The sequence below is a fragment of the Leguminivora glycinivorella genome, chromosome 9 (genome assembly GCF_023078275.1).
Source record: "Leguminivora glycinivorella isolate SPB_JAAS2020 chromosome 9, LegGlyc_1.1, whole genome shotgun sequence".
In the NCBI taxonomy this organism is placed as follows: domain Eukaryota; kingdom Metazoa; phylum Arthropoda; class Insecta; order Lepidoptera; family Tortricidae; genus Leguminivora; species Leguminivora glycinivorella.
Window position 1 is genome coordinate 14,203,157 of NC_062979.1, and position 23,733 is coordinate 14,226,889.

At 37.1% G+C, this 23,733-nt stretch overlaps 2 protein-coding genes across 6 annotated transcripts in view; both read right to left on the reverse strand.

The window, feature by feature from the left end:
- Nucleotides 1-1,701: 1,701 nt before the first annotated feature.
- On the reverse strand, nucleotides 1,702-3,802 carry LOC125229925 (esterase FE4-like). Its single transcript, XM_048134875.1, has 3 exons — nucleotides 3,623-3,802; nucleotides 2,168-3,438; nucleotides 1,702-1,941 (listed from the first exon to the last, which is right to left on the reverse strand). The coding sequence occupies exons 1-3, from the start codon at nucleotides 3,800-3,802 to the stop codon at nucleotides 1,770-1,772; spliced, it is 1,623 nt and encodes a 540-aa protein (XP_047990832.1). The 3' UTR covers nucleotides 1,702-1,769.
- An 8,099-nt stretch (nucleotides 3,803-11,901) lies between these two features.
- Nucleotides 11,902-23,733, reverse strand: part of LOC125229924 (prominin-1-A) — a 59,645-nt gene continuing 47,813 nt past the window's right edge. For 4 of the 5 annotated variants that reach the window (XM_048134872.1, XM_048134870.1, XM_048134874.1 and 1 more), the window contains 12 exons: nucleotides 22,992-23,127; nucleotides 22,169-22,339; nucleotides 21,617-21,716; nucleotides 20,987-21,068; nucleotides 20,282-20,445; nucleotides 18,778-18,999; nucleotides 18,036-18,151; nucleotides 16,779-16,969; nucleotides 15,891-16,049; nucleotides 14,498-14,637; nucleotides 13,135-13,191; nucleotides 11,902-12,599 (listed from right to left, as the gene is read on the reverse strand). In XM_048134872.1, coding sequence (XP_047990829.1) covers nucleotides 12,572-12,599; nucleotides 13,135-13,191; nucleotides 14,498-14,637; nucleotides 15,891-16,049; nucleotides 16,779-16,969; nucleotides 18,036-18,151; nucleotides 18,778-18,999; nucleotides 20,282-20,445; nucleotides 20,987-21,068; nucleotides 21,617-21,716; nucleotides 22,169-22,339; nucleotides 22,992-23,127 — 1,566 coding nt within the window. In that variant the 3' untranslated portion in view covers nucleotides 11,902-12,571. The remainder of the gene's footprint in view (nucleotides 12,600-13,134; nucleotides 13,192-14,497; nucleotides 14,638-15,890; nucleotides 16,050-16,778; nucleotides 16,970-18,035; nucleotides 18,152-18,777; nucleotides 19,000-20,281; nucleotides 20,446-20,986; nucleotides 21,069-21,616; nucleotides 21,717-22,168; nucleotides 22,340-22,991; nucleotides 23,128-23,733) is intronic. The other variant, XM_048134873.1, reaches the window with a different exon arrangement.

Consider the following 23,733-nt stretch of genomic DNA (forward strand, 5'->3'; position numbering starts at 1 on the left):
AATATATTGACATAATAACAATGTAAAGAGCTCGCCACTCGACTTTTTTGTTAATTATACCGTAAAAATTCTATGCCAAGGTGTTTTCCGTGCTACTTAATGCCATACTAACCTTTTAGATTACATCAAAACAGTGAAGTTCTAAAGGGTAACTGATTAACCTTTCTGATAATTCTTGGCGATTCATAATGTTGTCATAATATGAGCCTAAAGTATCAATTGCCCGTCAAATGTTTGGCTATTTGTAATTCGTACGTAGCGTAAAAATAGCCATGTCAAATAATCGTCAGTCCATACAATGTACAGATGTAGTTCGTAATCGTTTTTCATCGTATTTTTTCGGAAATGTTTTCATTTATCGTGCTATTTCAGACAATGTCAGTACGTTACGTTTTGTACTACACGCATAGCATGACACGTTCGTATATTTAACAAGAATATTCGGCTTTCGATCTACTTCCATCTACTTATCTTTACTTTTGAAATCTTTGGGCGTCTTGCGTTAGATTGGATCACTTTACACATTCGACTAAGATCCCCTCTAATGCCACATGTGCCAGAAACCCAAAACTCTTGGGACAGCCACATTGTACTCACCTACTAGTGTACTAAAAATACGAGCCAGCTTAAGAGATAAGAAGCTTTTGCGAGTCAACGGCCCTTTCAACCTTTTGAATACATTAATTGGAATACGTTTCGAGTGGGTGAGAGCCCTTGAATAAATTGTAGTGATTCAATTGAATTTTCTTAAAGAATTTTTGCTTTCTTCATGGGTGTTGATTTTGTGAAAATATTTGAAAGTGTTCTTTGAAAAGATATCTCACTCATTATGCATTCAGATTTGTGACGCGAAAGTCTTCAAATAGAAAATTTATGTTTAGTAGCAATGAAAGCAAATTGGAGCAAAGAGAATTCTAGAGTTTATATTCTCTAAGGAGAACACTAATTACTAACAACATCGGGCGTACAATTTTATAAATACAGTTATCGAATTCGTGTATCTCGGTAATCCGTCAATCATAACACAGCATCCTACAAATGATAGCGGACAGGGTTGATTGTCCCTATTTAGCGCACTGCGAGGGATTGCATTCCCCAATGAGTGTTGTGTTGTTTTAAATTTAAGATTGTATGCACTAACCCCTTAGTTTGTAAGTCCTACTAATAACATGTGTCCATGGTTACACCAAATAAAAATATTCATTCATTCATTCATAACAAAACCAGAATGTATAAATTGTAAATGGTTCTCGTTAGACAATTTAATACCATTGTTGAATGAAACGATATCTCTTATAATAAAACTGTAGTAGATTAAATAAAATTGGATACTGTTTTATTAAGTTTGGCGTCCGGTTATTTACCCCATTTCCCAATATTTACTCTATCACCTTCATGGCTTTCATTCAATAGCCTAATTCATTTTAGACTTCATCAACTCTCTCTATATTTACTTAGTCCTTGCACTTTGGCGGGTGCTGCCTCTACGTGCGTTCCATGACATGGGCAAAAGCAGCTTCCGCTCGATGCTGAAGCTGCGAAAGTGCACGGCGACTTTATCAATGCATTCATTCATAATTTCTCCATGCAATTTTGTAGCTCAGCCTATCCCTTACATTTTATTATACTGTCAAAGGGGACTCTACGTGTAGTCCAGAATACCCAATGGTTTTCGTAATGGAAAATAAATTGTATTCTGTATACGAGTATTTAATTATTTTTAATTATTTCATACTTATATTTATATCTAATCTTTCTGTATTTCATCATTATCTAGTCTTTCTATATTTCTGGTATATATTTTTCCATATTTTGTACGCTTCTGGACTAGGCATACTCGCCATCTCAAAATTTTTATCTATGTAAAGAAATCGCAGGTTTTCTTTGTTGCTCGGAAGCCAGCGTATAGGAAGCTCTCTTGTGGCAGTGGGTGTTGGGTCCCTGCAATGTAATTAATTATATTAGTATTATATTATAACATACCATATTCATTTAACCATTATGATGGTTGGTATCATTTAAATAAAATAACGCTTTTCCTTACTTTATTTACTAAAAACTGATAGAAACTCCGAACGACTATGTAATCCACCCGGTTCGTATCGTATTCGTCCTAATCATCTGCCAATCACTGTAAAATTTAAGTTTGCTATGTCAATCCACTTACCCGTATTTGGCGAAATTTGTCCACATTGTAGTCATTCTTCTGATCATAAGATTGTCTTCTTCATTTATTTTAAAAGGCCATAATAAAGAATCAAAGATATACAAAAGGTCATCTCCATGACATGCTCCATCTATTTCATTATATCCCAGAGCAAATTTTAAGTAATTTCTATTCCCGGAGTATTTGAAATAATAATTGTACAATGTAGCGTTGCTTGTTTCGACCAAAATTTGTGACTCAATAATACTCGGAATTTCAAAATGTAAGTGCTTATACAACTCCGACAAATTCATTGCAGTTTTCATGCTAATAGGTTCTTCAAGAAAATATAAATCTTGTATTTCTTTTGACACTTTTTCAGCTTCTTCATTAGTTTCAAATACTAGATCGCTAGCCATTAAGTACTTTCCATTTCTGAAATTAATCGTATCAATTGTATCGTACGAAATGAAAAACAAACCCTCTTGGTCAGTCGTTCCATGAATAACTGATATATTTGATGGATTTCTTTTTAGAAGATTGTAAGGATAGTCAGTTATAATAGCTTCAGTTCCAGGAAATGTCTTTTCAATACATGGTAAATGAATTAGTTGAGTATCCAGATATTGTTCTACAGGTTTGTCATAAGGTAGTGCAGCTAGTCGTTTATATGTCATGCTATTCAAAATACTGTATAATTCGTACGGGTCTTCTGTGTCATAACCTAATGGTTTCAGAACATAATTGGCGACCGATAAAGGTTTCCGGCTGATTGCCCAATGTGCAAGAGCGGACCCGCTTTGAATGATAGCTTTCTGGACCAGGCCATCGAGTTTGCCGCTTGCTATCAGTAGCGACACAGATGCTGCTCCAGCACTTACGCCAAAAACAGTTACGTTGTCATTATCACCTCCAAAAGCCTTTATATTCCTCTTCACCCATCGCAAGGCTGCTAATTGGTCTTTTAGCCCTGCATTACCTGGAGCTTCCTCGATACCCAGGCATAAAAACCCTAAAACCCCAATTCTGTAGTTGAATGTAACCAGTATAACATCTTGTTTGAGTAAAAACTTTGGTCCTTGAAAGATTTTTCCACCGTCACCGAGGAAGAATGCCCCTCCGTGAATAAATACCATGACTGGTAAAGGTTTCGTGGCAAAAGCTGGGACGTAAACGTTAATCTTGAGACAGTCCTCTACACCCCTGATAGCGATCAAGTTATTCTGGGGACATGCTGTGGAGTCATCTGTGGCTTTGAAAATTCCTTTCCATGTTGGTGGAGGGAGTGGAGCCTGGAAAAGTGACAATTGTGACAAAACAACAGCCGTAGCCAATTTAGTTGAGAACACAAATATGATTTCAAATCTCGAATAATGTTTTAAATAAAATAATAGAAATGATTACCTACTTATATTACGAGGATTAGGAGGTAGTAATCTCAATATGTCTTACTAAAAAAACTAACAGTAAATTTACCTTGAACCGTGCACTCTCATTAGTAGTCGCATAAGGTATCCCCAGGTACTCAAATATAAGTCCATCTTCGCTTATCCTCCCACTCAAAGTCCCTTGTTCGATAGTGACTTCCGGTGCCGGCTGTTCGATAAAGTTCATCGCGACTAGCGTAAACAAAACTACATGTTTCCCTGACCGCATTGCACAGACGGTTTAGCTAGACTAATCATTAATTAGGACGTACTTAAGTATAGTTACTTGATAAGTTATCTTTTATGAAAGAGTTTTTAAGGTCGTTTTTACACGGTCATTTTTTGGGTTAACATGCTTCAATTGCTTCATCCTAGACAGAATCGACACTTTCCATTAAATGAGATTGCGGTCAAACGATTTACTTACCTGTTTTATATTAAAAAAAATAAAGCTTTTGCGAGACGTCAAAGTATCTTCAGTAAACAGGACGTTCACGAGGAACTCGAAATATTAACGTGTAGTTGTTTTGGCCGTTTTAGAATACGTTACTTGATGGCATAAAAATCACGGAACATGACATTTATTGTACGGGGAAAGGGAATCATTCACTATACGTACATATTTTTAGGGTTCCGTAGTCAACTAGGAACCCTTATAGTTTCGCCATGTCTGTCTGTCCGTCCGTCCGTCCGTCCGTCCGTCCGTCCGCGGATAATCTCAGTAACCGTTAGCACTAGAAATCTGAAATTTGGTACCAATATGTTTATCAATCACGCCAACAAAGTGCAAAAATAAAAAATGGAAAAAAATGTTTTATTAGGGTACCCCCCCTACATGTAAAGTGGGGGCTGATATTTTTTTTCATTCCAACCCCAACGTGTGATATATTGTTGGATAGGTATTTACAAATGAATAAGGGTTTACTAAGATCGTTTTTTGATAATATTAATATTCTCGGAAATAATCGCTCCTAAAAGAAAATAAAGTGCGTCCCCCCCCCTCTAACTTTTAAACCATATGTTTAAAAAATATGAAAAAAATCACAAAAGTAGAACTTTATAAAGACTTTCTAGGAAAACTGTTTTGAACTTGATAGGTTCAGTACTTTTTGAGAAAAATACGGAAAACTACGGAACCCTACACTGAGCGTGGCCCGACACGCTCTTGGCCGGTTTTATTTATGACGTTTACGATGTCAAGTGCCGTACAGTGAACGATTTTATATATAAGTAGGTACATATACGATTCTGAATTTGTCTCTCCTTTGATATTTTGCTATCTTATTCCCATATCATATCATATCATATAAATCATTGAATTTGTTTACTAATTTGTAGGTCGCCTTATTAATAAATATAGATAAATAAACATTAAAGTACGATATGATAATACGAGTAATTGCCCTTTTGGGGTCACGAGGTCAGATAACATAATCAAAGCTATTCAGTATACGAGTATAACACGTTTAGAAAATTATTTATTTACATTTTTCTAGAATCTAGGGGCCAATTTTTGAATCTCGGCTATTCGATTTCGTGAAATTCGTTCAATAATATCTCCACTACTAGCGATTTAAATTCTATACTAACAGAATAGAAAACGAGTGGTCATTACCATCACTAGTTTTAAAATTACTAGCCGTCCTTTTTCTAAAATAGCATTACGTCGTTTTCCACAGACTTTCGAACGGCGAATTCGTGCGCTCGAAATTTAAAAATCGAAACAATCCCCTGGGTGCGTAGCCGAATGGCACAAACGCTCACGAAACGAAACGCTAGTAGATATCTATCTCTATGGCTATTGCGTATTGGCGCGAGTGGCGCGACAGAGCCAGACTTCCTTTCGCGGCGTTTCGTTTTCGTTTCGCGTCGGAACAATACCATTCGGCTACGGGGCCTGTTCGGAAAGAGAAGAGTCGTGGAATGTATTGGACTCTTCGCTTCCCGAACAGACTCTAGACAATTTAACAATACCAATACCATACCATGTTTGTGAGGTATAATTATAGAGATATAGCTTATCAACATACAAATATTTTATACTCACAGAATAAATGAAATCTTATTTATGTTGTTAATGGAATTATACTAATACCTCCATTGTCTTTTTTTCACATGAGAGGAAAATTTTCAAGAAATTAGCGTTAATTAAGGTCTTTATTGCAAATGAAACATATTATGAACTTTTCACTGTGGAAATCAACAAAGTCATAAACCTACAAATGCGCAATTAAACTACAAATATCTGGGCAACCGAGCTTCGCTCGTTTCTGTCGTATCCTTGACATGTGTCGCCATCTAGTTCAAAAATGAATAGTACCTACATCGAGCGAAAGAATTCTCAGCCTTAACAACACAACTACTCCACACGAGATGGCGCGCATTTCGCCACAAAAACTCAAATAGTGTATTTTCTATTCGTTTTAGCCTTGACCTGTGTCGCCATCTAGTGTTTGCAATAAATAGTACTTACATCGACCGAAAGAATTCTGTCTTAACAGTACAACTACTGCACACGAGATGGCGCGCGAAGAAAAACGCATGAAAACTCGAAAATTCGCGTTTTCCGGGACCTAAGGATAAGTTAGACCGATTTTTCACCCCCAAAAACCCCCACATAACAAATTTCTGCGAAATCGTTAGAGCGGTTTCCGATATCGTCAGTGTAAATAAATATATAATATCTGGGCAACCGAGCTTCGCTCGGTTCTGTTTCGTATCCTTGACATGTGTCGCCATCTAGTTCAAAAATGAATAGTACCTACATCGAGCGAAAGAATTCTCAGCCGTAACAACACAACTACTCCACACGAGATGGCGCGCATTTCGCCACAAAAACTCAAATAGTGTATTTTCTATTCGTTTTAGCCTTGACCTGTGTCGCCATCTAGTGTTTGCAATAAATAGTACTTACATCGACCGAAAGAATTCTGTCTTAACAGTACAACTACTGTACACGAGATGGCGCGCGAAGAAAAACGCATGAAAACTCGAAAATTCGCGTTTTCCGGGACCTAAGGATAAGTTAGACCGATTTTTCACCCCCAAAAACCCCCACATAACAAATTTCTGCGAAATCGTTAGAGCGGTTTCCGAGATCGTCAGTGTAAATAAATATATATATATAAATAAATAAATAAATAAATATACAAGAATTGCTCGTTTAAAAGTATAAGATTATATCTGCGTATTCTATGGAGTGTATATTAGAGGTAGAATATAATAGTATTTTATACAATCGTGATTTTATACAAAGCTTTTCAGTCGAGTAATTGTTTAGGCCACGAAGCTTGCTGAGTGGCCTAATAGTACGGTACGAGAGTGAAAAGCTTAATTATATCACTATTGTATACAATACTTTTTCTATTAGTCATCATTTTCATCATAAATGGGCGAAAAATATCATCATTCAAGTTAAAATTAATGTTAATAGCGTCGATCACCGTTGTATCAACATCGAATTACCTAGCAACCAATTGTTTATAATACCCGTCTCTGATTGGTCGATACGCGATAGATTAATAAAAATGTATTTCAGATGCAGAAAAAATTGCCAGGTATCGCAAATTAGTATAGAACTTGTATGAAGTTCTATTTTTGAATTTATTTCAGTTAACTAAAGTGAAGTGTAATGAAATATTATAGTTGACTAAGTGTCAAAGACTATCCAACACTGAAAAGTTAGCACTTATAGTTTAGTCTGTGGTGTCCTAATTGACAGATTAAAGTCGACAAGTAGAAAAAGGGTTTAATAGTGTTTATGTTTTGACGACCGGTCTGGCATAGCGCGTTGACCCTGCCTGCTACGCCGCGGTCCCGGGTTCGAATCCCGGTAAGGGCATTTATTTGTGTGATGGGCACAGATATTTGTTCCTGAGTCATGGATGTTTTCTATGTATATAAGTATTTGTATATTGTTTGAGTACCTGCAACACAAGCCTTCTTGAACTTTCCGTGGGACTCAGTCAATCTGTGTAAGATGTCCTATAATATTTATTTATTTATTATTTGTTTTAAATTTACATTATTAGAATTAACGGATATACACCCCAATTTTTTTCTTGTTAATTGGAAAATAAGCCTAAGTACAGGACCCAAATCACTTATTCCATTTTATAAAAATACAATGGACCACTTTCATCGCATCAGAAATGAAAAACACGTTGTTATCGCAATCAATCGCATCATTTGCATAGTACTTACAATAAGGCGATCTACATCGGATGGCGTAACATATTTTAGCATCTAAGGCCACACAAATGTTAACCGGTCGGTCACAGATGGATGGCTCATATTGAATGTGGCGTAACTTATGCTACCTTATTCATGAACATGTTTGACTCGGCTGGAGGCTGGTGGCTAATATAACTTTGCCGTGCAGTGTCAGTACTGCACGATTTTAAAACTAATACGAATTATTTGATCTCATAGAACTACCTTTTGGGTAACCTCATCATCATCATATCAGCCCTTTATCGCCGACTGCTGAGCATAGGCCTCTCTTTTAGTACGCCACTTTTCCCGGTCCTGGGCTTGTCTCATCCAGTTGTGACCCGTTGGGTAACCTACTAAGCGGCTATAAATTTTTATAAATTCGTTTTTCTCTAATTTTAAAAACGACATTCGAACACGGGCACTTAATGTTTTTTTTTTTTTATAAAACTCACTTATGCAATGTGTTACATGTCCAAGATAGTTAGATTATGTCCCATAACAAATGGCATCTCCATAAAAATAAACCATTTTTAACTCAACTCTGAAACTGAAAAGATTGACAGTATAATAACCTAAAGCTTCCTAGTTTATGACATTTTTGTCTTCAAATGTGTTCAGGAAGATACGCTGTTACCATTATTTAGTTTTACTCATGTTACAGCGTGTTTATTTCCAGGCAGTAAGATGCTGCTATGCAAAGTCCCTTCCCTTAATTCCATAATTACTGCAGATAATTATGTAGGTAGTTTGGCGTATACATATTTAAAAAAACATATCTATAGGTTGCAAGAAACTGGTAATGAGTTTCATGTCTGTCGGTAGGTAGAAGTAGCTTAAATAGTTTCCTAGTTGCCAAGATACGGTAATATACCTACTAGTAACCCACAAATAAAAATATCCATCCATTTGCGGTGCAGAAATCGAAAAATTAGCTTCACAGATTTTTTATCTTAAATAAAAAATGGTAACATTTGTTTGCATAAAATACAGAAAATAAAACTAATCCATGTTAGTTACTCAAATATTTAAAACTAAGCAATGTTTAAAGGTCTTTAATCATAAATACTCAAAATAATCATAAATACTAAAGTGAAGATGTAGGTCTAGTTATAAAGGTTTGCAGAGATGACACGCACGACGAGCATTACGAATAACATCTTGGGTAATTGTCACTATCTGCATACTACTATGACAAATCAACTGTCACTTGCATGTTTTTGGGCTGCTAAGTAGTCTGGGTTGTAAAGTTATTCTTACTTTAACCTAGTTTACATATTTAAACTACTTAGGGCCACTTGCACCAACAAAATTGGAGGGTTAACCCGAGAGTTAACCCACCATTTTATATGGAATTTGACAGATGACAGCCCACTAACCCTGAGTTAAGACATTGGTGCAAGTGGGCCTTAAGAAGTTTATCAATGTAGGTACCCGTTTAAAACAAGAAAATTGAGGTTTGATAACTAGCTATGTAGTCTGACCAAAAAGAGTAGAATTTAAAAAGCAGCAACATCGTAGTGTCATCCTTTTCAAATCAATATGCGTGAGAAAACGTGATACAGGGTTTAGGGATTTTATCAAATCCCTAAACAAATCTAGTGAAATGACAAAACGTGGCGTGTCTATTGGCCGATTTTGTGATTTCACTAAACAGAGTCAGGGATTTAGTCAAATGACTGAAATTTTCTAGAGAAATGATGAAATGGATTCGTAATTTTGACATCCTGCGTGATTTGATCATATCCCTTAGAGATTTGATCAAATCTCTGTTTTGGCCATTTCCCTGCGACATACTTATACATAATTAATTAATTAATTTTATTGACATTTAAATGTAAGGACTGCGACCGGGTAGAAAAGGCTACACTACCCTTATAATTCCGACAAGGGAAAGCAGGGAAGAGTGGCTGTCTCTAATGTTGCAGAGTGTAGGTAATCTTCTTTGGGTCACTTAGCCGACTTAATTATTTAATACCACTAGAATGAGAATGAGAAATACAATGTTTTTTGTATACTTGTCCAGGCACTTTTGGTGTCTACCAAGGTTTTTAAGTTAGCTTTTGTACTTATGTAAAATGCGTAGATAAACATGATTTTTAAAAGACGATTAGCGCGCGCGCGATACTCTGACGAGAGATGAGAATATAATAAATTAACGACAGTCAATGAACACAAAATAGTGCAAGTAAAAATGTTACCCACGCAGACGCTTCATGCGCGGATCCAGGACCTGAGAACCTGGAGCCTAGGTTGGCCATACAAATAGAACACGTAACCCCCCCCCCCTCTGGGGCCTGGGCCTTTACCACGTGACCCCCCAACCCCTGGGTACGAAGCTGGATCCGCGCTTGAGACGCTTGCGAATACGTAAATGTTTATAAATGAAACATCAGGATGACGGTTGAATTGCATTTAATTCTGTTGCAGAATATAAGGTACAATAATCATTATATAAAAATCAAATCTAAATCAATGTCAAAACAAGTAGGTACAGTCAGCATTAAAAGTAGCGAATCAAACAACGCTTTAGAAGTAACTACCTAGTACCTAGTATTCAGTAACGAACTAATAATTAAACTTATACTTCTGACCTATTTCAAACTATTTAATTCAGAAAAGTTATTCAGTATGCTCAAAGAGGATCGAGTATGTCTAGTTACTGTCAAAGTAAAATGTGTAATCACAGTACATAGACTGCCATCTCTCGACACAAGCTTAGAACTTTTGAACGTCAGTTTTGACAATTTGGCCCATATTCTTAGCTTGATATGTATTAAAATGTCAAATATTAATATTAGCGCCATCTAGCCGAGCGTTCCCCAAAGGTGTAACGCCATCTATGCCACCGTACCTTTTTCTCTATGGCTTTGAGGTACGTTTTTTTCTTAGACTTTATCCGTCTATACGGAGTTACATATAATATATGTCTGGTATGCTGAATTTACGTATTATATACTCGTATAATATTATCATATAAATAAGAAGCTGCACTGTAATAGTACATTACATCAGAGGCCGGGAAAATGAGGATTTCCGGCCGTGGGTATATACGGCCGAGCGAGCGTGCGAGCGAGGCCGGATAGGGATACGAGGCCGGGAATCCGTTTTCACGCCGAGGCATGTATAGTGCTTTTCTCAAACATACAATGAAATAAAAAAAAATGCTCTAAAGGACAATATTTTATAAAAAAAAGTTACTTTGCAGACCTAGGCCTAAAAAATAATATGAAATCCCTTTACAGTCCTCTCGAGTTGTTGCGCCCAAAAAGCGATACTTCCCAGCCCATTTTAAGGAACGTAAAGACAATATTTCATTGCATGTTTGAGAAAATGTACATTATAAACTAAAATTATACACATAAATATTATTTGGCACAACGCATTACTATACGAGTAATAATCATAAATTAATAACCAAAAAATAAAATAAATAACCAAATTAAACAAGTAAAATAAACAACTTCAGAATCATAACATTTTATATAATGTATGAATCAGTTAATTAAAAGTTCTATATTGTATCGTATAATGCTTAGCTCAAACTTTAAATAACAAATATGAAATCTTTTTTCAAATCACTCTCAACTTCAATTCAAAACACATTTGACACTGATAACTCGATGTCTGAAATCTTATTTCTAAAAATGCGAATCAGGCCGCAAATCAGTATCGCGGCCTATTTAAAAATTGGACTAAATATAATAACATAGAGTTCAATGTTGAATGAAATAAATGCAAGAGCAAGTAAAGAAAAAGTACCAGTGCTCGATACGTCAAAACCCATAGATTACACCGTTATTCTGTCACATACACCGTGTTTTTTTTGTTTTCCGTTAAATTCGACACGTAGCTAGGTTCATTATCAGGAACCACCCTGTATATCAGTTTTAGTTAAATTCGCAAAAAAATTTTTTTTCATTTTCATACATAATAAATGAATTTATTAGTCTGTCATTAAGTTAATGTCAAGTGATTGACGGCACATGTCAAAATAAATAACATTAGGAATTGGTAAAGACTGTCACACACGTGTTCAGTAATTAACTTTATATTTTTAATAACTCGATAACCGTAAGAGTTAAGCCGCTAGTTTCTTAGAGAAAATAATTGTATTTGATCTAAATAACCTTCCCTTAAAGTTAACGGAATTCAATAAAAATAGGGTGTATAATCGTAAAACTAGAATTGTTTGTGCAGCATGGTGGAATAACACTATAAAGGACTTTATAGTGTTTATACAAATATTTTCTAGGTAGATGATCAATGGAGATTTTTATTACTGTTGTTATTCCTAATTAACTATACAAACGGACATACAAATGTCCTTCAAGCACAGTGGGTCTTGTGAATAAGGGCGAGTTATGCCCTAATAAATTGACTCGGTAAAAAAGGGCAGAAGTCCCACCTCGGATTTATGACCTTATGCACCGATTATTTTGAGTTATGCCCTTATTCACAGGACATGCCCCTTTAGCACAACTTGCCTTGTCGCGCGCGAGTCCATACATCAAGCGCGACTTCAAGTCGCGCACGACATGGCAAGTTGTGCTAAGGGGGCTGCTATATAATACTGCACCTGTCTGACAATGACTTACGATTGAAAGTGGCATCTACTGGGTCACTATCAAGCACACTGGTACTTTTATTTAAACCTTCGATGTAATCTTTCAGAGGCTAGGTATCAGTTTGGCAGTTATTAGGGAACCTTTGGCTATAAGTGTCACCATTGGAATTGTGCATCTATATCTTACGTTCTGTTGGTATGACATGTTTTCACATCCCATCACCAGCTGTCATTTCTTGGGGGTGGTCTGAAAAAAAGTTAGTACCAGATATATTATACATAGACATATTTTTATTGCTTACTTTTGCAAATAGTATAGTGTTCTTTTTACTTATGAATTTTACCTGGCAAACAAGTTTTTGGACAAATAATTATGTTCTATTTAGAAATATTTAATAATACTTTTGTACCTCCAATAAATTCATTTAAAATTTGCTTCAAGTGGCGCTCGCGAAAACGGGTAAAGTAGTAGTCTAATGGTATAGCCTCGATGGGTGCTTCCGCTTACCCCGATTTAATCGATTTTACAAATAATCGAAAGTAGAAAATCGCTAAGCGCAAAGTAAGGAATCGCTAGAAGAGCGTGACTATAATAAGAAGCGTAATTTCACTCACACGTTGCAAGTCATTTGAAGTGTTAGAGGTAACTATGCCTTCGATCAATAACGGTTTGTTAGTTAAAACAAGGTAATAAGTGTGAAGCGCTGAATAACTAGCAGGCTGTTGTCGCCCGTTAAAATTATAGTCGGTGGTTTTTTTTAAGACAATATTTAGGTGTTTACCCTGGTGTATTCCAATTGCTGGCCTCGCACAGTGCCGTTGTTGGTGTCTCTTGTTGACTGAAACAATTACCAAACATATTTCGTGAACGCATGGATGCGCTGTGTCTATCGCGTCAAAAACGAAACTTTTTATAACATTCCATTAGAGCCGATTATTTACATATTTAATATGTCAATGCTTTACACAAAGTATATAATTGTAATTTATGAAATTGCAGCAAAATTATATTCAATATGTAAACAACGCTCAGTAAATAATATCAGTGTCCATTTTATGTTCTATCCCGAATAAATATAGTATTAAAGATTTATTTTATTGTACCTAATTATATGTGGCTTAGGTATTTAGATTTTATTTCACTTATTTTAGAGTAGCAATCATTTGAAAGTCAAACAAAGTACGAAAACATGAGTATACTCAACGAAACACTAACTGTGAAATTCTCGTTCGGGCAAATTTTAACGATGGTAAATTGAGCATTTATAAAAAATATATCTACATCAATTAAAATATTTTCATTTTTTAATGACGTTTTGTTTCTAAATTGTCTACAAGTTTATAACAACCTTACTCTATAACTATTTTGATCGCGATGCTTTTAAGATGCAAAGTATTTTTTTATTTATAGTTCAATTTATTTCTAGTGAAATATTGGGAAAAGTGCTTGGCGATCACTGCCATCAGCTTCTTTAGAGTTAATCAGATATAACTCGAAACATTGTTTTCTTAGCCTTTAAAAACGTACACCCAGATACAAAAGTGCATGGTCGCTTTGTGACTGAGTTCCATATTGACCCACTCCTGTCAATATAATTTTGAAAGGTTTATAGCTTGATGTACAACACCCTGTTCCTAAGCTGGTAAGATTAAGAGAGATTCTTACCGAGCGTTCAAAAAGGTACTCCCAGTTACGTCAGCTACCATTAATGAATTTATTCTATTTTTACATGTCGCTTTTTGTGGGGGCCCATCTTGTGGGGACGAATCACCGTCTGCCGGAAATAAAATTAGATACTGTTTTATTAGACAGGCGTCCGGTTTTTTATTCATAGCTCAGTATTTAGTCCATCACTTTCATCAAAATAGCCCAGTTCATTTTAGATTCCATTAACTCTCAAGTAGTCCTTACACCCTGGCGGGTGCTGCCTCTGCCGTGTGTCCCATGATACGGGCAAGGGCAACATACGCGCGGTGTACCCCTTACATTTCATTAAAGTGTCAAAAGGGCCTTTACGCGTTGGCTTCGGCCCCGCGCACGCCTCCCAAAAGCCCGGAACACCATTGTTCCGTGATGGGAAAGACATACAAATAAATAAACAAACACAAATGAACTTCCATGTAGTTAAAAATTTGTGTACATACCCTGAACCTAATGTAGAAAGGTGCAGAGCGTCTCGGGCCCTAATCTTTCGCCCATAGGCTCGCCACAGCTTCACGCTGAGTGGAGTCAGCATGGTGCACCAAGTCACACCTAGAAGGAAACCGCAGAACCACCAGCCGTGCTGTAAAAATGTAAGAACCTCAGCTTTTAAGACCAACCAGTAAGATTTCGTTTGTATAATTGCGTAATTATCGTCGGGTTCGAATCAGCTCGTGATTCTGAGAAGAATGAGCCCAAACACGTCCAGATCTGGGGAAATTCGATATTCGGGATTTATTTTGTAAAACGCCCAGGGGCCCGTTTCTCGAAAGGTACAAGCCTTGTATTACAAGTGCGCGAACTGTCAAATCGTATGGGTTGTCAAGGAAACACACTTGTAATACAAGGCTTGTACCTTTCGAGAAACGGGCCCCAGGTATTGTATTTTTTTAATTTTGAATGTAGGTTAAAACGATAAAATTCAACTAAATGTGGTCTTTAAACAAATAACCTACTTTCCGACATTTCATACCGTTCAGCGTTTGCTCAGTTGCAGTTTGCACCAAAGAGAAATAAGTTAGACAGATTAAGCTAAAATCCGCTAAGCAAGCTTTCCTACGAGTTTTAATGAGATCAGCTAAACGAACAGATTCTATGAAATTGTAATGCTATTGGATTGGGAAAACATTATTACAGGTTTAGATAGGAGAGGTGCCTATATTTTGAATCCTAACTATTTTACATAGGTATCGTGAGATTAAAACCCCCCCATTTAGTAGTCATATTTTTACACTTAACTGTATAAAGGTGTAGGTACTAGGGTACACACATACACATATATACATACACTCACGCTAATATTTCCAAAATGTCTGAAAGTCAAAATGACTTGAGAGAAAGCGAAATTGTAGCAGTGTTAGTGAAAGTTTACTAGCCCACGGCATACACCATAGATTAAATATAAGAAGAACATACCATCCCATACATTAAAATGCGGCCGCCTAAGAATGCGCATACACTAGGTACACCACACATAGATGGCGCCACAAAAAAAATGTCTTGTAGCTTTTGACATAGATTTAAAGCTCGAAAGTAACACTTAACGCCAATTTACAAGTAATCGATGGCAACAAGGCATTTTTTTGTGGCGCCATCTAGAGGTATGTGTGGTGTACCTAATGTATGCGCGTTCTTAGACGGTCGCATTATAATGTATGGGATGGTATGATCTTCTTGTATTTAATCTATACACACACTCCTATCCCATAGGCGACTTCTGCGACACCCACAGGAACAAAAGAGGGTGGTAAAATTCTTAGCCCGTCATCACATGGGCTTAGTATAAAAAGGCATAGCAAGTGGTAAGATATACAATCAAATATTTACAGCTCTTACCAAAGACCCGATGTATCTAGTGCAGAGCAGAGACCTGACAGCCTCGTAGACGGTGAAAAGTGGTCGGCACCGTGCCGCGTGCTTTCCCGCCGCTGTTAGGGCGTGGGTTCGCCAGCCAGCCACGTGGGATACCAACCGAGACACGTACATTGCTACTTTCTGGAAAATATAGCAGTTTTTTCAGCCACTCAGTTAGGTGGTTTAGGTGGTTAGGTTTCATTTTCGACAATATATTAAAATACATAGCATTAGGTATACGAAATTTTTAGACTGCCTTGTCAGAAAAATTATCAGTTTCTTCTTCTTCTTCCTAGATTTATCCTGATTTTTTTTGACGACTGGTCTGGCGCAGTCGGTAGTAACCTAGTGACCCTGCCTGCTGCGCCCCGGTCCCGGGTTCGAATCCCGGTAAGGGCATTTATTTGTGTGATGAGCACAGATATTTGTTCCCGGGTCATGGATGTTTTTCTATGTATATAAGTATTTATACATTATATATATCGTTGTCTGATAACCCACAACACAAGCCTTCTTGAGCTTACCGTGGGCCTCAGTAAATCTGTGTAAGAATGTCCTATAATATTTATTTATTTATTATTTATCCTGGCATTTAGTTACGACTCATGAGAGCTTGGAGTCTGCTTTGGCGACTAATTTCAGGATTTGGTGACAGTAGTTTTTACGACAGCGACTGTCATCTGACCTAGATCCAGAGGGTAAACTAGGCCCTGTTGGGGGTTAGTCCGGTGTGGTCCGGTTTCCTCACTATGTTTACCTTCACCGAAAAGCAACTGGCGAATATCCAATGACACCCCGTACATAAGTTCCGAAAAACTCATTGGTACATGCCGGGGTTTAAACCCCTACCCAATCCGCAACATTAACTACCTTATGAGCAATAGTTTCCCCCTGATTATCGATGTAGTACTGCGCAGTATAGATGTGGCTGAGCGAAATGTTCAGCTTTCTTCTGAACGGCAGCAGCTGAAGCTCCAGCTCTGTCAGTTTGTACACCACGTCGGCTCGGAGCTGTTCCAGTGGCTTTATATGCGTGGTGTGGAGTCTTTTGGTTCTTGTTGCTGTAATAAAGAAGTTACTTATATTAATTTTGACGACCGGTCTGGCGCAGTCGGTAGGTACTGACCCTGCCTGCTACGCGACGGTCCCGGGTCCTAATCCCGGTATGGACATTTATTTGTGTGATGATCACAGATATTTGTGCATGAGTCATGAATGTTTTCTATGTATATAAGTATTTATATATTATATATATCGGTGTCTGAGCTTACCGTGGTCAATCTGTGTAAGAATGTCGTATAATATTATTTATTTATTTATTAATAAACAACTAATTTTCTAAAAACTAAATTGCAAGGTGGGTCAATCCGTGGCAAGAGTAACATCAATCACGTATTTATGACACGTTCCATTTATTCACGATGCAAGTTCCAGTGATAATCTATCTCTAAATAAGTGTTACTTTCCCGATATGTGCATAGATCCTTTCATTTGCAGCTGTAGATCAAAGAAACACTCAATGAAATCGTGACTCACGTTACTTTTACGTGGATTCACCCATATGTCTATTTACAAAAAAAATATGGGGACCATGTTTGTAAATAGGATCGGTCGTCCCTTTCTCTCCTAAGATTTCGTCGTCCATCCAATGAGAGAGCATAAGCCAGATTAACCTGTCTAACAAACATATCACACGTTGGGCAACCAGTAGTTACTAACATAATAAACTGATTTTTGAATGAGGTATTTCATTGTTTTTTTATGAAACACAGTTCTCCCAATGATGGCGCCACTCGATGGGCGATAGCCTATTTAATTATTTATTAATTACAAGAAATTGACATGACCATGGCAAAGATTTACTTATCACAAAATGATCACAACTCGAGTAAGTACATATAAATTATTACGCATGTGTACTTTACGGATGAAAGTTTCACTAGAGGTGGCGCTCGGGACTGTCCACGTACTTGGGACCTCCACCGTTCCTGATAAACTTGTTAACATTAAGCAATATGCAGTTACCCAAATGGCTGACTGCTCTTAGTCTAGATATTTAAGTAAAATTTCACGTTCTATGTTTCTATTTTCTAACATGTATGCCATACGATTAAATAAATAAGTTACCCAAAGTTTCCAATCTGCCAGCTGTCGTCAAGTCCGATATCTGTGCTCCAATGTTCTCCAACTGGTCCACCAAAGAGGGCAAATCTTTGCCAACAACCGCCCCGTTGTATTCCATCCTAAAATTAAAACAAATTTAATTTGAAAACTCATTACTCAAAACAAAATTTTGTATCTCACGGCAGTCACGGCCTCTTGGGTAATCAATTCAAAGTTTTCTTTGGGTATTTGCATCTCAATATTTGAAGTGAAAGTTAAAGATTCTCTTACTGTTAAGCAAATTCGGTGAAAATGTATATCTTAAAAAGTAACAAAATATAAATAACATTAAATTGCGGGATAATTATTTCAACTTAGTTGAAATTACTTTTGAGTAAAAATCCCAGGACTTTGGTCAGGATGTAATAATTAATTCTCAGAAATGTTTCCATATTTGCTGTTTCTAGGTAGGTTTGAAGTTGAAAATATAGCTATTGATTTACCTACTACTCTGAAATGTTTTTTTTTTTAATAAATGTTTACATTAATGAGTATTTATGTTATTTGTCTTTGATGGCTCTCGACGCAGGTACGTGAAGATACAATATATAAAAGTTATAACTTTTTCACTTGAAAAATGAGTACAAAATTGAAATCCACATCAATTTTAAACTTTGATAGAGTATGACAGTCTCATATTGACGTCATCTTGATGTTTAATTGTGTCATTTCGATAGTATCGTTTCTGATAAGGGTTACACCTTACCTGTACTTTGATAAGTTCACGTCAGACACCTGCAAAATCCTATTCAGCAATTTGTTAAAATTGACGGAGATTGTTTTCAAAAATGTGACGTCAATAGATGACGTCAGACCTTCTAAGTCCATCTGGAGTTGGTTCCATTCGAAGTATGACGTCTCTTTATTGACGTCCAGAACTTTGTCCAATTGAAATACTATGTATGCCGGCCGGTCCTTTTCACAATCCCTATAATCAAACAAATATTATACCTATTTAGGGTAAACTCGCCTCATTCGGTGACACGCCTAATTCGGTGAAATAACCAAAAATCGTCTTTCGGAATGATAGTGCTTCAAAGCTTGTATTACCGAATTAGGCGTGTCACCGAATAAGGCGAGTTTACCACAATATAACTTTGCTGGTATATTTAATGCTAAAAGTAGTATTACTTCCATTCCATTTTTTTCTTTTGGCGCTAAGGTTCTGTCGATAAATTATTAACAGAACTGGATAATTTATCGACAGAACCTTAGCGCCAAAAGAAAAAAAAATGGAAGGCTTCTTTATTTATTATCTCCTTGCAAAAAACAAGTACCTAAGTAAGATTTTACAGCATATTCCTAAAATACCATTCACCCACAGAATATGCAGGTAGGTAGGCAAACCTTAGGTGCTTAAATATAATTTATTTCCAAGCTGACACAGGTTGACAATAACATGTACCTACGTCTAGAATATTAATACCTGTCTAGTAAATTTTACCTCTAGGGCTAAAGTTTGGCGGAATATATTGAATTCACAAGATACAACTAACAGCAGTGCCACTCACTGTCGTGTAGGTACTTAGTGTATTATCTGAGAGTGACGTTACTGTCACTGTCACGATTAAAGTGACGTTCGGACTTTTGTGGCATCATTGTCAATACTACTGCGTTGATGAAATAGTGCATGCAGTGATATGGCATTGGATTTAGCGAATGTCCCATCAAAGGTTCGTAGTGACAACATTGAGGTAGCTTCTGTTGACATCCGGATTTCACCTAAAGGATGACCCACGTAAAACTGTCTCTAGGCCGGAGGAGCTTTCCTCTTCCTATGGCACTGGTCCCACCGCGAGCTAGAAAGCTATGGCTATAAAAACGAATAAAAGATAAGCACTCCCGTGCAAATACAAGAGACACGGCGATATTGATCGCTCACCGCTGGGCGCGAGTAACTATAAACATCGCCGTGTCTCTTTTATTTACACGGGAGTGATTATCTTTTGTTCGTTTTTATAGCCGATAGCTCAAAGTTTACTAGCTCGCGGTGGGACCAGTGCCTAAGTTATTTATTACTACCTCTACGCTCACGACTTGTATAAAAGTAAACGCCAATCCTCCGGCAAAGACGGTCTATCAAAGTCCTTCCCAAACTTTGATTAAAGTTCACAAATACTGTTTGTTACTTAAATAATGAAATTAAGGACTTAACTTTTTTCTTAAGAGTACTACTTACTATCGAGTAAGATAACAATATCACTACATACCTAAGGACATCCTTGACAGACACATCAATAGTAATATTCTCGAGATCCGAGAATAACGCGTCGAAGATCCCCTTTTTATCAGTAAGTAAGGGCGAGGGACGGTCCAGGAGTGCTGATAAAGTTTGATACTGCGGGGTGTCCCAGAGACCGCGGCATACGAAAACCTGGAAATTGAACGTGTGTGCAGTTTCATGAAATCCATGAATAATCTAAACTTGGTATATGCTTAATCGCATACTATATGTAATAGGTAGGTACAGTTTTAGTACCTATATTGAAAATTGTCTTCGTCCAACAGAGCCCGTTTTAATTATGTAATTTACAATAATATTCCGATTAGTTTGACTGAGAAAAGTTTTTAACGGTTTGAAAAAAAAAATTTGGGCGAATAAGCTAAAGTGAGCAGTTTCCACATAATACAAAATGTGAAAGATTTCGTTATGGGTAGGTACTTTGGATTTCATAAATGCAAGGTTAGTTTTCTTTTTTTTGGTTATTTTGTTATATATTAGGAATTAAGCTCAACATACAATATGACATAAAGTTCACTTTACATGCGACATAAAATTGCAAAAAATAAATAAGAGAGCGTTTCCTTTGTAACTGTCTCATTTTTGACGTAAACAATTTTTATTCCTTAAACTTTGAACCCACAAAAAGAGACCCTAAAAGCAAGCATGCGCTTACGACGATGTCGGGTCTTACCTCAGCATGTCCCGCAATAACAAAGGTGGCGGATATCACGCCCCATAAAACAAGGGACACGGCGCACATCCAGACAGCCGATCTGAAACATTCATTACAACTGGGAAAGGGCAAGTTGTCGCGGTAATAAAAAACGTATTCGCAGGCAGATTTACATAATTATATTCTTTTCTTAACTTATTCGAAATAGTTTTTTTTTGTCAAAAAATAAATATTAAAAAGTGATGCGAATGGAGTAGATGGTAAATGTCACATTTATATTGGTAAAATTATTTCCACCCAGCCGGCGTATCATGCTTCCAATTGTATCACTTTTCTATGTGGATAAAGTATCCGTCACGCTTTGGCAAGTATCATGGAAGTGTGAGAGTGACAGATGTCGTGGATAAGTGTTAAAATTGGAAGCATACGAGTAATACGCCGGCTGGGCGTTAACAGAAATCAGTTTCAGTGTTGAGTGAGCGCCCTCGTCATATATATATATAGTTTGGCTCTATTTTGATACAATCTACTATTTTGTAGGAATTTTTAAATTTGTTTCTATTCCAGATAGGTTAGGTATTTTCGCAACGTCGATCAAGTTTAAAAAAATATTGAATGAAAAGTATTGTCAAAAGTCTCAAAACTTACACTTGTAAAGTTCGTCTAGCAAGCTCCTTACTGTTGCTGCAGCCGCACATCAGAGCCAGCAGCACAAGAATCATCACGAAGCCTACGGCTACCACGCACGCTAAAATGCAGAAAGTTATCATTGCTATTTTTTATTTTTAGGCGTCAGATCTTTTTTTAGTTAGCCTGTGATATGCCGTCACGTCACAGATACGTTTGAAAATTTTATGAGTTTTATTCATTTGGCTCGTTTTATTTGAAAAATATTTTAGGCTTAATATTGTATCATCTAAAGCTTGTGACAGCACACGTGAAAAATAAATGTTCTTTCATATACTGGCAATTTTCACTTGCTACGATCCTGACATACCAACACTTACTTTCATTCTTTTTGTCATACCTACACGCTTGCCGGTTTAAGATTCCTTTGAAAGTACCTACTGATGATGTATTTTATTTGACATGTTCCACTTCGTTATAAATATTAATTATTTTTTAAGACATGGCAGACAAGGCTTATTATTACAAAATTATTGCACTAAAGTATTTAAATTTTGAATCAAGTATGCTCACCCAACAAAATAGTCCATCTCCAGAACTCATACTTTTGTATCCTCGCGAGAGCGGAATCAAACAGCCTCACGGCGCTATGGAGACCCGCCGTTAGATGGCGCACCATGTCACTTAGAATCCGTACGGCGCTTTGCAATGTCTGCCTCTTTGCTTCTATGTCGCGAAGAATTGCTGGAATTCAGTTTATTAACTCAATCAAAATTAAAAGCTAACTAAGTCAGACCTGAGTAAAAACTTTCACGACGAACTATAGCAAACTTCATTAGTCCACCAGTCGGAGGTCAGTTTTAAAACTAAGTGAAACGCGATTAAGTTCTGTTCACAAGCCATTTTGAATTTTTACCAAGGGTCTATTATACTATTTTTTACCTTAGATGAGTTCGGTGACACTACTGAATTACGCACGCTGAAATTCTGAATTACATACATACAATCACGCCTGTATCCCATGAAGAGGTAGGCAGAGCACATGAAACTACTCAAGTTTCAGTGCCAATCTTGGGAAGGTTGACAGAGAACGAAACTGTGACATTGCAGTGACAGGTTGCCAGCCTCTCGCCTACGCCACAATTTAACCCATATCCCACAGACACCTACGGGAAGAAAGGGGGTGGTGAAATTCTTAACCCGTCACCACACGGGCAACTCTCAATTACGCACTTTTAATTTACGCAGTAGTATAAGATATATAGATGGATCGGATGAGACTAGCTCACGACTGGGACAAGTGGCGTACCAGAAGAGAGGCATATGCTCAGCAGTGGACGATAAAAGGCTGATACTTACGATGATGATGACGAGATAATATACTTGTTACACTAACCTTCCCTGACTAGAGTTGTTTGCGTCGATATGGCATGTGGCAGAGTTTTGAACTCCTGTCGAGCGTTAGATATGGCACGGGTCAGATTCTCCACTCCTAAAGTCCGCAGCTCGAGGAGCTGCTGCTCACGAAGTATCTAAAATACAGAGGAACAGCGTCTGAATATTATAAGCGCTTGGTCCAAACATTGCTCCCAAAATTATTTTTAAAATCGGGACTTAATCGCGTATAACTACATATTAAACTGACCTCCAACGTTTCAAGGACGGCGTTGTCCCCGTGGTCTCGGAGAAGACTGGCTTGAAATGACATCAACACCTTCTGACAGCCGCGCGAGTTTTCGAACTACCCGCACTTGGTTTTGATTATCAACTTGAACTGTATCGTCAGTGTTGTATGTCGACAGAGTAACATCCCTAGTGCGCAAACAGTTCAAGTTGATAATCAAAACCATGTGCGGGTAGTTCGAAAAACTTGCGCGGCTGTCAGAAGGTGTTGATGTCATTTCAAGCCAGTCTTCTCCGAGACCACGGGGACAACGCCGTCCTTGAAACGTTAGAGGTCATTTTAATATGTAGTTATACGCGATTAAGTCCCGATTTTAAAAATAATTATGTGTAATAATCGTGAAAGTTTAAATCAGTGTATTGCTCCCAAAATCGATTCGTCACTATAATACAATAACAAGTGAACTTTTAATACTACCCCACAGGAAAAATTTAATTAAATAAAACCATCCTGA

Excerpts from the sequence above, each read along its gene's own strand:
- LOC125229925 (XM_048134875.1), bottom strand. The coding sequence starts at position 3,802 with ATGCGGTCAGGGAAACATGTAGTTTTGTTTACGCTAGTCGCGATGAAC. Across the intron at positions 3,439-3,622 it reads ATGAGAGTGCACGGTTCAAG|GCTCCACTCCCTCCACCAAC; the intron begins GTAAATTTACTG and ends TCACTTTTCCAG. Across the intron at positions 1,942-2,167 it reads ACAAATTTCGCCAAATACGG|GGACCCAACACCCACTGCCA; the intron begins GTAAGTGGATTG and ends ATTACATTGCAG.